At 50.2% G+C, this 17,459-nt stretch overlaps 1 protein-coding gene across 1 annotated transcript; it reads right to left on the reverse strand.

Moving 5' to 3' along the window:
* Positions 1-15,761: 15,761 nt before the first annotated feature.
* On the reverse strand, positions 15,762-16,691 carry LOC136993157 (olfactory receptor 14C36-like; the record flags this gene model as incomplete). The annotated part of the gene is made up of 1 exon (XM_067303167.1): positions 15,762-16,691. A coding segment is annotated over exon 1 (930 nt), but the record flags the coding sequence as incomplete, so codon positions are not given.
* Between the last annotated feature and the right edge of the window lie 768 nt (positions 16,692-17,459).

The raw sequence follows: 17,459 nt of genomic DNA on the forward strand, positions 1-17,459 counted from the left end.
TCTCACTTGTGGGTGCCCAGTGCTCCTGGAGGTGGTGAATGGTCAAGCAGTATCTCCCATTTGACAGGGCTGGAGACTGATGCCCGTTCTTCTCAAAGAGAGTATGGATTCCCCCAGGAGAGCACAGGGCATCTCCAGGGGCACCATGTGCTTGGGGGTGGGCAGTGAATGGAGCTTCACAAGATCAAGTGGAGTCACTCAAAGGTAAAGGGATAAACCAATGAATGTCCAGGCTAGTGAGAGCTCTGCAATCCCAACATGACAGTTTAAATAAAGCAGTTCCTCCGAACAAAGTTTCTCCATTCCAAGTGTTGGTAGCAAATGTATTTTGATGAATAATGTGTGTGTGTGTGTGTGTGTGTGTGTATATAAGTATATATATATATATATATATATATATATATATATATATATACACTCGCATAGAAAGGGTTATACCTGTAGTGCATGAACATGGTGCTGCCAGTTAATAAGAAAGAAAAAAAATATGGCAATGGTAAAAACTGTGTTTTGAAGTTTTGGAAAAGAGGATTTCTTCTCAATTGTTGCATTGAGATATTTTTTGAGAAGATTTCAAATTATGACTAGGAACTACTTTTGGGGCTTGGTTCATTTGACCACAGAGAGAGGCTGTTGCTGCCTGAGATGCCCTGGGGTAGCTGTGTTGCCATGTGGTGCTGGAAATTTTGGCGGTGGCTCCTGCGGCACCTTAGCTTGTCATTAGGAAAGGTATCTCAAAACAACTGAGTTGAGACAACTTAGTTCCCTCCATAGAGTAGAAAGGGAAGTGCAGAGACCTGGATTTGACAGAGACATCTGCACTGATGGGGTCTGGCCTGGGGTGAGATCAGCCTCCTCCTTGTTGTCAATGAGCTCCCTTCTTGTCCGTTCTGTGTGTCCTGCCTAGTTAAGAGATGGGAATCGGGGCTTCCAGAGCCAGACATTTCCACCTCTTGCACATAACCATCCTCTCATAAGACAATTTGTAATGCTGGAATCAGTGTTCCTTCAGTGCTTAGAGAGGGCCCATTGGTGATTATTTTAGTCTACTTCAATGAACATGCTGAAAGAGTGGAAATCTTCAGGAGGGGTATTAATGGCGGGAGAAGATATATCGATCTGCCCTTGACCTTGTGTTTCCCCTGCTCTGTCTATTAGGCTGTGGATAAAATCTCAGTGATCTCTCACATATTTCCACATGTCCTGATTAAATTGGTCATTTCTAAAGGCATCTTTGCATCAGACTCTCTGGGCATATGCATTTTCCATAGTTTCCCAGTTTTCCTCCTCTCCTTGCTCTTTATCTATGCAGATAACGCTGAACTCTCCAGTGGTTGCTCTGAGCTGCTGGGAGTCTGAACCTTGCCTCATCTTTCAGCAGTCTCATTGTTGTCTTTTTAGCCAGCTCCTTTGTTGTGTTTCTTGTCTATCCTTTCCCATCTATCTGTGGAAAGCATTTCAAGGAAGGTTATGCCTTGTGGGCAGTGGACCTCACTGGAGGCAGCGTGGACTTGCCATAGAGTTGAGGAGTGGTTTTTTGTAACTTTTATTAAACTGTTCCAAATTTTATTTTTGTTTGTTTGCTCTTAAGACAAACCCTTCTGTGACTGCTTGCAGCTAGTTCTCTAAGGAAAGAAGGTGGGAACTGGTGCACATGAGCTGTACCATTCAGCTACAGCCTTGAGTGGCAAAAGGTTCGCTTTTCACAAGAATGATGTGAAGTCCCCACTGGCTGATGAGGGAAATGGCAGGGCTGGGAAGCTGGGGAGGAAGGTTCTCCATACAGGTCTCCAATCAAAAATACTGCTTTGCCTACATGTCCAGACTTCATTAGGAGACACTGTGGATCAGTATGAATTGGGGAATGTGGGTATGACTTATTCTGAAAACAGAAGACTCAAGAAAGCTTAAGAAGCAGACATCTTTCTTTTTCAGGTGCTCATTGAAATCTGCCTAATTTCAATATACTCCTGCAAACTTTCCAATTAGCGACACAAGAACTGAAGAGCTGAAGAAAGTTATGGAAAGAGGCACGGCTCCTTAGGGATTTTTTACATTTTAATGATCCTTCGGGTGTATTTGGTGCTAAGACAGTGAACCTCAGATGCAGAGAAGAGACTGAAGAAACCTCTCAAGAAGCAAATCCCAAGTTTCTTGGAAAGATAATGAGTCCCACTGAGGGCCATTACCGACAAAACCTCCCCCGGGGCTGATTAGAGCCAAAAGTTGGAGGCCCTGATTGCAGGTAGGCAAAGGCAATGTGAGGGTGGCTGTGATGCCAAGTCAACCTTGATGTGTGTTATCAAGCAGAGTGACCAGGCACTGACAACCATCCCCTGGGTAGGGTGACCTTTCCATCATGCGTTGTTCAGGGCTCTTCCTGGGGGCAGTGTGAGGGTGGGGGTGCACAACGCTAAGGGCAGGACCATGATACGGCACCTCCTGGCTCCCAAGGGACAAGGAGGCAGCAAGGCCACAGTGCTTTATGGAAACAGTGTCTTCTTGGGGGGGCCTCGGTGTCAGAGACACCAGCCATAGCCAAAAGGACAAAGACCTAGCTGTGTTGGGAGCTTTCAGCCTTGGCTGTGCCCTTGGCCATCTCCACCACAGGCTGTCCTATGCTTTCCCACGCCTGTGCCTCTTTCCCTGCACACTGTACACACCCAAGCTGCTTCCCCACCTTGCTCTCACCCCGGGATCTCCCTGCCTCTCCTGATGTCTTCCTGTCCTCCCTTGCTTTTCCTTGAAACACAAAGGCAGGGGCTGATCACAGACTCCCTCTGGGTGACCTGTTGCACCTCAGCACTACCCTACGAGTGACATTCTTTTGACCTGAAGTCCAGTCTGAACCTCTCAAGAGGCAGTTTGTGGATCTTTCTCCTTCGCATGCTGTTTCCCTAAACTAAGAAAATCTCCATCATCTCTGAAACCACCCTTCGAGCAGTCACAGGCTCCTATTCTACTGTACTTTTCTCCACTTCATCAGGATGAAGAAGCCTAGGTCCCTCAACCTCTCCTGATGTATGGGGTTATTCCCACCTAGGCACAGGACTTGACACTTCTCTTGTAAATCTTCATGTTGTATCTGTTGTCTGAATCACCACAGTTTCTCAAAATCCTTCACGACCAAAGCTCCTCTGCGTCAAAACAAAATACAAACAACCAAACAGCCAAACAAACCAAAACAGTGCCAATGAGTTAAGGGTGAGTAGGGGTGGGGTGGGCTATTTGGGAAGGGATCGGAATGATAAAAGAGACAGACTTAGGAGGGGGGAAAGGAAAAAAATAAAAAGGAAATTAAAAGTGAAGCCAAGGATTGATCAGGGCTGTCTTGGGGATTCCTGCCAAGAAGCCCTGCATCTGAATAATTCTGACTGGAGGAGGACAAGAAAGATGGCCTGCTTCCCCTGTCACAGTGCACCTGCGTGCTTTCCCTGACATCCACAAGAGAAGATTGAGAGTGGGAAGAACCATGGACTCCTTCAGGGCGGAAGGGACCTCAGGAGGTCTCTAGGCCAATCTCCTTGCTCCCAGCAGGGTCATCTCTGGGGTCAGAGCAGGTTGCTCTAGGCTTCATCCAGCCTGGTCTTGGAAACCTCTAAAGGAGGAGACTGCACAGCACTGTCAGGGCATCAAGTTCCAATGCTTCCTCACAAAGCAAGTGCTCCAGCTCCCTGACTGCTGTGAGGGCCCTCAGCCAGACTCGCTCCCAGTTATCAACCTCTTTCTTGTTCTGGGAACCCAAACCTGGATGCAGGGTTCTAGATGTGCTCTAATGAATACTGACTAGAAGGCAATCACCATTTCCCTCAGCCTTCTGGCTGTGCTCCTGCTCATACAGCCCACGATGCTTCTGGTCTTCTTTGCTGCCAGGGAACACTGCTGCCTCATGTTTTGCCTCCTGTCCCCCAGCACCCTCATGTCCTTTTCCACAGAGCTGCTCCCCAGGCACTCAGACCCCAGCCTGTAACACTGAAGGATTTTGGTTTATCGCAGGTGCAAGACGTGGCATCTGTCCTTGTTGAATTCCATGAGGTTCCTGACAGCCCATTCCTCCTGCCTCTCTAGGTCCCTCTGAATGGCAGCCCTCATCTACAACCCATCCAGTTGTCTGCTCTTCTAGACTCTAATGTTCTAACGTGCATGCAAGAATATTGTGGGAGACTCTCAAACAGCTTGCTGAACTCTATTTAAAGGACAATTACTCTTTTCCATCAACAAATAGTTACTTATTCATAGCAGGCAATCAAGTTGGAGAGCCACAGTATACTCTGGGTAAATGCATGCTAACTGTTCCCAGGCACCTTCTTCTCCTTCATGTGCCCAGAACTGTGTTTTGAGAGGATTCATTCCATGAGTCACCACTCACCCAAGTGAGGCTGAATGGCCTGCAGCTCACCAGGTTGCCCTTGTGGCCTTTTTGGAAAATGGATGTAACAATTGCCTTTCTGCAGTCATTGGGACTTCACCCCATCTCCACAACCTTTCAAAGATGATAGCGAGTGGCCTTGCAGGGACAGCACTCAGCTCTCTCAATGTCCTTGTCCAATGTCCTCGTCTGCAGCCCATCCAAACTCTTTGACTTGTATCGTTTGAACTCTCTCAAGTAATCCCTCATGAACCTCATCCACTGTTGGCTGTTTTTCTCCTCTGGAGTCCTGACTCAAGGCACAACACTCCGGGAGACCTTGCTCGTGGAAACCGATGCTAGTAAGGGGTTGAGTTGCTCAGACCTATCTGCACCTGCTGCTACAAGATTCCCTGTCCCACGTAGCAGTGAGGCCGCATTTTCCTTTCTATTCTTTGATTCTTACAGAAGCAGTAGCAGCTCATCTTCATGCCCTTGTCATCCCCTGCAAGCGTCAATACTCAGGGAGCTTTTTCTTCCCTAACACCAAGCCAATGACACTGGACAATATTTCTAAATGCCTCCTTTGCCTCTCTCTTCTTCCCCCTTCTCTATGCTGCCCTATCACCCTGGAGCTAAGGTGTGAGGTCCCTGTTTAGCCAAGTTGGTCCCCAGAGATACCTGCTAGTTTTACTGAGTATGGGGATGGACCATCCTTGTGCTTGGCAGGTGATGTCCTTAAAGACCTGCTGGCTTTCCTGAGCTCCTGGGCCCTTTGGAGCTGCCTCCCATGGGATCCCTCACCAGTCCCCTGAAAGGCCAAAATCTGCTCCTCTCAAGTCTGGGGTCTGTATTCTGCTACTGTCCTTCCTCAATCCCCTCAGGATCTCGGAATCCACTTTCTCATGGTCACGGCAGACAAGGCTGACACTTACTATCCCATCCCTGATCAGTTCCTCCTTCTCTGAAATTTTCAGACACAAGAAAGTATCACACTTCTCATCCCATCTGGCAGCTGTGTGAATAAGTTGTCCCAAGAGCAAGAAGAGGAGCAGCATGGATAGGAGGGGAAACGAACAGCAACACCATGATCCTGGTGCTGAAGGAGGCGAGGACAGAGAGACAGAGGGGGACTTGGGAAAGCCTTCAGCTTACCCAGTTGGGCATGCCACCTCACAGACAACAACATTGCAGGGCAGTCGCTCTCAGCCCCCTTGTCAGGCAGCATGAAATGGGCCTGTGGCAGGAGAGATGCCCCTCTCTCCTCTGGCAGAGGTCTGGCTGCAGAGGAGGTGGCTCATGCCTTGGACTCCATGTACTGACAGCCCATACCTCCTGCCTGTCTAGGGCCCTCTGAAGAGCAGCCCTCAAGCATATGGCTGGGGTCCCCCTGCAGTTTTTTTGTCCTCAGCAAGCATAGTGAGCATTGCCTCTTCCATGTCACTAATCAATCATCTGGTTGTCCACCCATCTAAGCGGTAAATTTCTAAATTGTATTCCACAAAGATATTGTGGGAGACAGTGTCAAACACCTTGTTCTAATCAAGTTGAAAGACATTTTCTGCTCTCCAACCACAAATAGAGCTATGCAATCCTAGAAGGCAATCAGGTTGGTGAGGCACAATTTACCCTGGGTAAATCCATGCTGCCTCTTCCCTATCCCCTTCTTCTCCCTCATGTGCCCAGAAATGAGTGGACTCACTCCATGACACACTCCTCAACCAGTTGAGGCTGAATGGCCTGTAGTTCCCTGGGTTGCCCTCTGGGCCTTCCTTGAGAGTGGATGTAACGTTTGCCTTTCTGCAGTTATTGGGACCTCACCCCTTCTCCACGACCTTTCAAGGATGACAGAGGGCAGCCTTGCTATTTTAGTAGCCAGCTCTTTCAGTGTCCTTGGATGCAGCCATTCCAATCCCACTGACTTGTAGGAGTTGAGTTCTTGCAAGTCATCCCTCACTCAGCCCTCATGCACTGTTGGTTGCTTTTCTTGCCTGGAGCCCTGACTCTAGGCACAACAGCCCAGGAGACTTTGTTGGTGAAGACGGAAGCCAAAAAGGCACTGAGCTCCTCAGACCTACCTACATCTGCTGTTCCTCGATTCTCTGCCCCCTTCAGCAAGGAGCCAACATTTTCCTTTTTATTCTTTACCATTCCTGAAGCAGTAGCAGCCCTTCTTCATGCCTTTGATGTCCCCTGCCAGTATGTACCCTCTGAGAGCTTTGGCTTCCTTAACACCATCCCATCTTTACTGGACAATATTTTTGAATTCCTCCTTTGCTGCATATCCCTCCTTCCGCCTCTTGTATGCTGCCTTATTGCCCTGGAGTCGAGCTGTGAGTTCCTGTTTTGGCCTGGTTTCCCCTCCTCATGCTGTTTCCCACTATCAAGAAGAGATCCAAGATCTCTTCAGGCACTTGGAGGCTACTACTCTACTGCCCTTTACCTCCATTTCACCAGGCTGAAGAAGCCCAGGTCCCTCAGCCTCTCCATACAGGCCATGTGCTTCAGGACACTAACCCCATCTTGGAAGACTCCCCTGGACCCTCTCAAGTTGCTCCCCATTCCTCCAGCACTGGGCAGTCCACACTGGGACACACTCTTCCAGACATGGCCACACCAGGCCTAGTCAAAGGGGATGATGTTTCCACTTGTCTGGGTGGCTGCTTCATGAAGCAGCCTCGTATGAAGCTGGCCTCATCTGCAGTGCACGTGCATCACTGGCTCATATGGCATCCCTCGTAATGTCCCGGCCCTTCTCCTCAGGGTCACTCCTCTGACGGTCACGTTCCAACCTGTCCTGATGCATGGACTGTTCTGTCCCCCAATGCAGGACGTGCCACTGCTCCTTGTACAACAGCATGAGGTTTCTGTTGGTCAAATCCCCAAGCCTCTCAAGGCCCCTCGGGACTGAAGCTCCCTTGTGTCAGCTGTAAATGAGTGTGTGCAGATGACTCATCCTGTCTTGTGATGCCTCTGACAGGATAACAGCAGGAGGACCTGCAGGACACTGCACATAATAAAAGGAGGTAGTTGTTTAAAGGGACTGCTGGCAAAGGTAGGGATCACCATGGCAAGCATCTCAGAAAAGCCAAGTGAATGTACGAAGAAAGCAAATCCAGGGTCAAGGGGGAAGGGTTAAACAGGGGTTGGCTGCCTGCATGGGAGGGTATCAGGTTGTTAAAAGAGAAGAACTTGGAAGGTGGAAAAGGGAAAAATGCAATAAAAGGTGAAGCAAAAAAAAAGAGGTTATTTGGGGGTACCTGCCAAGCAACCTTGAATTTGAACTACTCTGGAGCAGGAGAAGGAACATGCAGTTGATCTGGTCTTACTTTTGGGAGATCTGCTTCCACAATCACAAGCAAGCAGAATGTTTTCCCAAGGTCAAGAGAAGACTCGGGGTGGAAGGAAATGCAGAATCTTTCCTTCTGGAAGGAACCCCAGGATGTCTCTGGCCCAACCTCCTTCCCACAGCAGGGTCAGCTATCAGGGCCAATCAGGTTGCTCAGGGCTTTACTCATTTTGGACTTGAAAACCTCTGAGGATGGAGATGCCACAGTTTCTCAGGGCAGCCTGACCCAGGGCAAGTTTCTCCTTACACCCAGCCTGAACCTCTCTTCTTTCACCTAATGCCCATTGGCCTTCACACTTGCATCATGCACAGCAGTGAAGAGTCTTGCTCCATCTCTTTGGTGAAATCCTGGTGGGCATGGGGAGGCTGCTATTAGGTGTCCCCAAAGCCTTCTCTTCTCCAGGCTGAATGAACACGGCTCCCTCATCTCCCAGAGTGACAAAGTCAACATTACCTAGGTGTGTCTAGGAGCTTTAAGGCTCTTCCAATCCTTCTGGATATTCTTGGATCAGCAAAGGACCTCATGGATGTTAGAGTGCAATCACCCTCATACCATGACTTTCTGCATTTGTCACACTCATTTGGCATCGTGTTGTAATGTTCAGGTGTTGTAGGCTGTGAAGAGGACTCACTCTGGACAAGCAGTCACTCATAATGAAACCTTGAACTGAAAACCTTTCAGGCCCAAGAGGCAACCTCACACCACTAGGAGGGGCTGGCTCTGGGGAGGCCATGTTAGGTGCTAACCCACGTGCAGCAAAGGATTTGCTGCCTGCAAGAATTGCAGTGGCTATCGCCAGGCAGGACAAAATCACCAAATCATTCAGGCTGGAAGGGACCTTGGGAGGAAGCTAGTCCAACCTCCTGCTCACTTAGGAATCAACACTGAATTCAGACATGTTCCTCAGGGCTTTGTCCAGCTGCATCCTGCAAGCCTCCCAGAAGAGAGAGTCCATAACCCCTCTGGATCCCACTTCAAATGCTTCATGGTCCTCATTGATTTTTCTTCCTTCTACACAATTTTTAACTGCACTTGTTTCAGCTTTTAACCGTTGCCTCCCATTCTCCTGCCATGAATTCCTATAAAAACCTGGTTCATTATCAATGGCAACCTTGAGTTGGGAAGCTGCTATGAGTCCCCCCCAAAACCTTCCCTTCTCTGTGCTGAACAAAACCATTCCCTCAGCCTGTCCTCTCAAGGCAAGTGCTCCAGCCCCCAACCACCTTGGAGGCCTGCCACTGAGCTCACTCCATGTGATCAACAGTGTTCTTCTACAGGCAGCCCCACCTGGACACAGTCTCTGGATGGGCTCTAATGAGTGGTGAGTAGAGGGAGATAATCACTTCCCTCCATCTCCTGGCTGTGCTCCTGTTCATGCCACCCAGGACACTGCGGCCTCCTTTGTTGCTAGGGCAAGCTGCTGGCTGATGTTCAGCTCCCTGCCCAAAAAGACTCCCCAGCCCATATTATTGCAGGGTGTTGGTCTACCCCAGGTGCAGGACCTGCATTTCTCCTTGTTGAATTTCACAGAGATGGTGACAGATTGTTCCTCCTGTCTGCTGAGGTCCCTCTGAATGGCAGCCCTTAAACATATGACTGTTCCTCCTGATGAGGTGTCATCTACAAACGTGATGAGAGTTGCATCCTCCAGGTCACTGGTGAACCTGTCAGACAAGACGGGTCTGAGTATAGACCCCTGCATACTCCACCTTTACCTGGCTTCCTGGTAAAGCATTACCCATTCAAAAAACCCTCGGAGCTCCATCATCCAAACAGCTTTTTATCCACCCGCGTGTCTACCCTTCTTAACATGATGCCTTATTGTATTCAAGAATATTCATGGAGACAGTGTCCAACACCTTCCTAAAATCATCATAAAAAAACATCCAGTACTTTCTGCTCCTCTACAATCACAGGTCTTTTGTCACAGAAAGCAATCAGGTTGTGCAGGAATGTTTTACCTTGGGTAAATCCATGCTGACTGTTCCCAAGCACATTCTTCATGTGCCCAGAAATGTGATGTGAGAGCATTTGCTGCATGACACACTCTTCACCAAAGTGAGGCTGAAGGGCCTGCAGCTCCCCGGGTTGTCCTTGTGGCCTTTTTTGAAGATGGGCAGAACCTATTCCTTTTTCTGGTCATTAGGACCTCCCTTGATCTCCACAACCTTTCAAAAGGTGACAGAGATTGGCCTTGATATGCTGTTGGCCAGCCCTCTCAGTGTCCTTGGATGCAGCCTGAATGTAGCTGAATGTTACAGCTCACGTGCACCAATTCCCACCTGCTTTCCTTTGAGAACTAGCTGCAGACAGACACAGAAGGTTTTCTCTTAAGAGCAAACAAACAAAAATGAAATTTGGAACTGTTTAATAAAAGATACAAAAAAAACCCCTCCTCAACTGTATGCCAAGTCCAAGCTGCCTCCAGTGAGGTCCACTGCCCACAAGACATAACCTTCCTTGAAATATTTTCCACAGATAGATAGGAAAGGATAGACAAGAAACACAGCAAAGGAGCTGGCTAAAGGGACAATGAGACTTCTGAAAGACAAGGCAAGCTTCAGATTCCCAGCAGCTCAGAGCAGCAACTGGAGAGTTGAGGGGTACCTGAATGACAAAGAATAAAGGGAGGAGGAAAACTGAGAAACTATGGAAACTGCACATGCCCAGAGATGCAAAGATGACTTTAGAAATGACCAATTTAATCAGGACATGTGGAAATATGTGAGGGAGCACTCAGACTTTACCCACAGCCTAATAGACAGAGCAGTGAAAACACAAGGTCAAGGGCAGATCGATATTTCTTCTCCCCAGATTAACACCCTTCCTGAAGATTTCCACTCTTTCATCATGTTCATTGAAGTAGACTGAAATAGTCACCAATGGGCCCTCTCTAAGCACTGAAGGGAGACTGATTCCAGCATTACAAATTGTTTCATCAGAGGATGGTTATGTGCAAGAGGTGGAAATGTCTGGCTCTGGAAGCCCTGATTCCCATGTCTTAACTAGGCAGGACACATAGAACGGGGCGAGAAGGGAGCTCTTTGAGAACAAGGAGGAGGCTGATCTCACCCCAGGCCAGACCCCAACAGTGCAGATGTCTCTGTCAAATCCAGGTCTCTGCACTTCCCTTTCTCGTCCAAAGAGGGAACTAAGTTGTCTCAACTCAGTTGTTTTGAGATACCTTTCCTAAAGACCAGCTAAGGTCCCGTAGGAGCCACCTCCAAAATTTCCAGCACCACATGGCAACACAGCTACCCCAGGGCATCTCAGGCAGCAATAGCCTCTCTCTGTGGTCAAATGAATCAAACTCAAAAAGCAGATTCTACTCATAAGTTGAAATCTTCTCAAAAAATAATGCAACAATTGAGAAGAAATCCTTGTTTCCAAAACTTCACACAGTTTTTACCATTGCCATATATTTTTTTCTTTCTAATTCATTGGCAGCACCATGTTCATGCACTACAAGAATTAGCTTGTCTATGCGAGTTTTTATATATATATGTATATATATACACACACACACATTATTAAAATACATTTGCTACCAACACTCTGAATGGAGAAATTTTATTCTCAGAAACCACTTTATTTTAACTGTCATGCTTAAGCTCTCTTCTTCTGCCTCTCTGTTCCTTCTTCTCCCTCGGCCTCTTCTCTCTTTACAGAGCACTCCACAGAACAGTGCACTGAATCACAGCACTTAGGGTGGACGAGACCTCTGGATGTCACCTAGTCCCAGCCCCCCCAGTCAATGCAGAGGGAACTAGATGAGGTTACCCAGGGGCTCCCCCCACTTATGCATTGTCCACAAGGGTGCTGAGACTGCGCTCCATCCATTGTGCAGGCCATTCATAAAGGTGTTAAACAGTCCTGCCCCACGTGTTGATCACTGAGGGATGCTGCTGGTAACCAGCTGCCACTTGGAACTTGTAACACTGATCACAGTGTTTCAGCCTGATGGTCCAGCCAATCTTCCACCTGCCTTCTGGTCCATTGATCCAGGGCAGAGCTCAACAATTTGCCTCTAAGGAGACTCTGGGGGACTGTGCCAAAGGCTTTGCTAAAGGGAAGGTTCACAAAACCCCTGCAAAATCCCCCTTGTGCACATGGGCATTCATCTTATGGTAGAAGGCAATCAGGTTGGTCAGGCATGGATTCCATTTCCCCTTGGTCAACGCATGCTGCCTCTTCCAGGCCTTGGCCTTCATATGCTTGGAGATGGTTTCCAGGAGGATTTGCTGCATCACCTTCCCAGGGACTGAGATGAAGAGGACCAGCCTGTTGTTGTCCAGATCCTCCCTCTTGCCATCCTGCAAAATGGCTGAGATGTGTGCCTTTTCCCAGTCATCAGGAACCTCCCTGATTACCATGACATTTCACAGACAATTGGGAGCAGCACTGCAGTGACCCCAGCCACCTCTCCCTGCACCCTGGGGTGCTTCTTGTCTGGTCCCATGGACTTGTGTGTGCCCACTGGGCAAAAGTCCTCCCCAGCTGCATCATCCTCCCCCATGGGTAAGGCTTTGATAACAGAGATGCTGCCAAAGGACTTGGGGCCCAGGGAGGCCTGGCAGTAGACAGTACCAGGAAAAGACAAGGTAAAAGAGGCAATGAGCTCCTCAGCCTTTCTCCTCTCTTTGTCACTACATCCCCTGCCCCACTAGCAGGGAGAACACATTTTTCTTGTGTCGCTGCCTTGTGCTGCCAGCGTCCTTGCAGAAGCCCTTCAGGTTACCCTCCCCATCCCTTCTTAGTTCTAGCTCTAGCTGTACCTCCAGCTCCAGCTCCAGCTGAGCTTTGGCTTGCCTAATTCCATCCCAAACAAGATGAAATCCTCTCTGCTGCAGTCCAGGGTGGTGACTCTGTTATTCCTCTTACCTCTTCACCATCTCACAGTCACTGCAGTGACCGACAACCTCCACCTTCACATCCCTATCCAGCCTGAGCTTCAGGCAGGAAACCAAGGGGAGGGTGGCACCATCTACTTAGAGGCACAAACTACAGAGGTACAGAAATCACACCACAGAAAAGCCTGCATTTCTCCCTTCACCAATGAGGGCATCCAGGCAATGGATTTTCAAGTGGTTAGAGGTGGATGCAAAGAATTTCCAGAGCAATGTTGATTTGCCTGAGGCAGTGACTCCCAGGCTGCTCTTACAGATAAAAGAAAGGAGAAGGTGTTCACCTGCCTTCTTTTAGATGGTCACATAAAGCACAAAGGACTCCTGTCCCAGAGACATTTGCTCTGTGCTTGAAATGGGGCCTGAGGTCATAGGCATTCAGGATAATTCAGGTTGAAGGGACCACAAGAGGCCTGTAGTGCAAACTGCTGCTCAAAGCAGGGTCAGGTAGAGGGTCAGAAACCAAAAAACGCCCCTGCCAAAGGACTTCTGGGGATGATAGTGAAGGAGAAGTCAGTAGAGGGTTGATGGCATGATCTCATGGACAAAAGGCTTTCCTTTTTCCCCTTCTCCCGAGAATGAAATCCTCAGCTCTCCAGAGAGAAGAAGCTGGGAAACAAACTTTGCCACTAACATGGAGGCAGAGAAGCTCCTGAGTCCCTTACACACAGAGGTTGGTCCAAAGGCCACCAACCCAATGGCACCCGAACCACAGGCATGCCTGCCTTGTTGCTGGGCATCCTCCAGCCCCAGGCAGGAGGTGTGCGAGGAACAGAGTGGGGTGTGCAGCCTGCAGACCTGGCCACCCAGCAGGTGTGGTGGGACCCTGCTCCTCTAGATGAGACTGGGCTCTCCTGCATTTCCCCAGTGTGAAGCCTGCTTCCCCTCCACCTGGGAATAAAGGCTGGCAGGGAGGGCCAACACGGGAAACACAATCTCTGTTCTGGGGTGTGAAGAGAGAGGGGAGGGCAGAGGGGGATCTGCTCATGCCCTGGGCAGTGATTCCCTCCCTGCAGCCAGTACAGCCCTGCTGATCCCCTGTAACCTGTGAGTCCAGGAGATGGGACTCCAGTCTGCTCTGTCTCTAAAGATTTCTCAGCCCTTAAGACCCAGGATGCAAAGCACCAGTCTGGGGACACCTCAGCAGTCAAAGGGCCCAAATGCCTGGTGTGTTCCTGAGAACTGCTCTGCAGTCTCCCGGCACTGTTTTGACTCCTGTTGCCCATGGAGCAGAGACTCCTTTTGAGGATGAACTCGGTCACTGTGTAACTCTGAGGACAGGCTTGACCAGGCAGTACAAATGCCTGCAAGGCCTCAACCCCACAACAGTGTCCCCTGCCCCTCACTCTGCCTTCCAGCCCTTTCCTCCTAGAGGATTTGGGTTGGGAGGGACCACCAGCAATTTCCAGGACCATGATCTGCTCTGAGCTGGGCTACCTTGACAGTTAGATGAGGTTGGTAGGTGCTTCTCCAGGAGAGTTTTTGAAAATCTCCTGGCCCGTGCCCCACTGCTATTCAACTGCCATGGTTATGTCTTTATTTTTTCGATAAATTCTTTTGAAATTTCCTGTACTGCATCTTCTCCTTGTTGTCTCTTGTCCTTTCTTCCCCTGGGCTCCCAGCCAGACCACCCCATCTACTTTGACTGAGGACAATCACAACGTCACCTCCAAGCACATCCTTCCTGGGATTTGCTGGGACCACGCAGGCAGCCCGTGGTCGCCACCTCCAAGCAGAGCTATGCAGTGCAGGTCCCTACATGGTGTCAGAAGAGAGCATATGGAGACATAACATGACCCAGGGCAGAACCTGTGGGCCGATGCCAGGGCAGGGCCAAGGGCAGCAGGCATAGGAAGAGAAGACCTCCAGCAGCTCCTCTCCACACCCAGGCTGGGAGTGATGCACCCAGCAGTGGTCCTGAGAGAGGACGGTGAAACAGGACGGGGGTGCTCTGTGAACTGCAGTGTTGGGCACTGACCATCTGTGCTGGGTCTGGGAGTCCTGGCAGGTGGTGCTGGTGCCTGTAGCCCTTGAGAAACCCCCAACACTGCTAGCAGCAGTGAGTCCCCTTCATGACCGCTGGGAACTTCTGGAGTGTCATGGCTCCCATCTGCACCTCATTCCTCCAATGGCTCAGCCCTGCTGCCCTGCACGTGGCCCCACAGCCCCACTGTGCAGGCACCACACAGGACAGGGTGCGTTCTGGGGTGGGGAAACATCCCCCCAGCATGGTCCCCATGACAGCCCTTGGTGTCCCGTCCCCCTCAGCCCACCTGCCTGGCAGCCTCCCACCAGTCCCCAGACCCTGTGCAGCCATGTCCCTGTCCCCCCGGGGTTAGCAGAAGGCCATGCTCTGCCATCTGCTGGGGTCTGAGCCTGCAGAGAGGCCAGGCAGGGATGGACATTCCCCCCATACAGGCACTTAGCCCAGCAGGCAGACAGAGCTGGTCACAGAGATCACCCCTCACCAGGACTGTGGGGAATGGCCAGTGCTGGAAATACCTGGTATGAGATGCTGGGTGTGGGAGGAGTTTCCTGGAACAGTTTCTCCTCTCTGTTTATGCAGCAAAAAGCTGCGCTGGATCTTTGCACTGAGGCAGTCTGCTTGAGGGCCCCCATGGGAGGAGGATGGTCTACAGGCCCAGCAGATGGCCCCAGGACCTCCTCTGCATGCTCCCTGAAAGCCCTGCAGAGGATCCAGCAGAGGTCTCGTCCTCCCAGGGCTCATAGCTGGCTGCCCAGTCCTTCAGCTGGGCATGGAGCCTTGTCTGGGGGTGACATTTGGGGTAAGGACCAGCATGCGGGGTGGGCAAGATTGTCTGAAGGAAATGTGCTGGGGACAGGGCATAAGGGACAGCACCTCTGGAGGAAGAGCCCAGCCTTCAGGCACTGCACCTGCAAGAACCTACTTTATTACACAGATACTGTGAGGGAGTCAGCTCTGACCCACTATTAGACACGACTTTATACAGGCACCAGGTGAGACAGAGCAGCCTCAGTAACGGTGGAATGAACACAAGCATTTCTGTAGCAATGGGGCGACAATTAATAATAACAACAGCAATACTAGTCATAATAAAAATAAAGTGAATAAACAAAGCTCAGTCCTGGTACAGGACACAGTGGGAGTTATTTGTGGAGAGCAATGGCAATGTTACCAGTGCTGAAAAATGTCCATGAAATCACTTTCCTCAGGGCATCCTTGAGCTCCTTGTTCCTCATGCTGTAGATGAGGGGGTTCACTGTTGGAGGCACCACTGAGTACAGAACAGTCACCACCAGATTCAGAGCTGGGGAGGAGATGGAGGGGGGCCTCAGGTAGGCAAAAGCATCGGTGCTGACAAACAGGGAGACCACAGCCAGGTGAGGGATGCACGTGGAAAAGGCTTTGCGCCGGCCCTGCTCAGAGGGGATCCTCAGCACAGCAGTGAAGATCTGCACGTAGGACAGCACAATGAAAATGAAACACCCAAAGACTAAACAGAAACTAAATACAAGAAGCCCAACTTCGCTGAGGTAGGAGTCTGAGCAGGAGAGCTTGAGGATCTGTGGGATTTCACAGAAGAACTGCTCCACTGTGTTGCCTTGGCAGAGTGGTATGGAAAATGTGTTAGCGGTGTGCAGCACAGAACAGAGAAAACCACTGCTCCAGGCAGCTGCTGCCATTCTAACACAAGCTCTGCTGCCCATGAGGGTCCCGTAGTGCAGGGGTCTGCAGATGGCAACATAGCGGTCATAGGCCATGACAGTGAGCAGAGAAAGCTCTGCTGAAAACAGGAAGACAACCAGGAAGACCTGGGCAGCACATCCTGAGTAGGAAATGGCCCTGGTGTCCCACAGGGAATTGACCATGGATTTGGGGACAGTGGTGGAGATGGTGCCAAGGTCAAGGAGGGAGAGGTTGAGGAGGAAGAAGTACATGGGGGTGTGGAGGCGGTGGTCGCAGGCTACGGCTGTGATGATGAGGCTGTTGCCCAGGAGGGCAGCCAGGTAGATGCCCAGGAAGAGCGAGAAGTGCAAGAGCTGCAGCTCCCATGTGTCTGCAAATGCCAGGAGGAGGAACTCGTTGAAAGAGCTGCTGTTGGACATTTCACTATCTCCAGGCATGGGGGACTGTGCAAAGAAGAAAAGACATTGAGAAGTTAGGAGACACTTTTCAAGCAAAGAAACCCCCAAATGTTGCAGTTCTCTCTTGGAGCTGGAGGATGATCACACTCATATGTTGCCCTAGAAGGAAACCAGCCCCCACTGAGAGCACACGAGTCCAGGTTCAAAGTGCACATCTCCAAACTTCTCACCCTTTCTCAGGGCACCTGAGGGAGATCTCCACACTCCCCTTCTAGCCAAGGACACACAGGGCTCTTTTCAGATGCCCACATACAGCCTCCCACCACCATCTCCATACTCTCAGTGTCTCTGCACCTTCCTCATGGGGCTCTCAGGTTTCACAGAGGTGCTATGAAACAGCTGTGCCTTTCTAGAGGGCAGCACGCAGTCTGCCAGGACACTAGGAAAACAGTCAAAGGACTCTTAGGGCTGAAGATGGGCTTCCCTTAAGGGAGAGTCAGCTCATTTCCCAGCCCCATGGACTGCGTTGCCTGGAGCTCCACAGGTTAGAAGGAGGCTGGGGCAACCTCACTCCCATGCAGACCCCTCTGTTCCACAACTTGCAGCATCAGTGTCTGAACTGCAGCTGAAAACCACCCACCCCAGAGAGCCTGAGAGCAAGAAGAGAAGCAGCATGGACAGAAGGGGAAACAAGGAGCAACACCATGATCCTGCTGTCAGGGGAGGCAAGAAGAGAGAGAGACAGATGGGAACTCAGGAAAGCCTTCCTCTTACCAGCTAGGCATGCCG

This window comes from Apteryx mantelli, chromosome 11 (assembly GCF_036417845.1).
Source record: "Apteryx mantelli isolate bAptMan1 chromosome 11, bAptMan1.hap1, whole genome shotgun sequence".
Taxonomy (NCBI): Eukaryota; Metazoa; Chordata; class Aves; order Apterygiformes; family Apterygidae; genus Apteryx; species Apteryx mantelli.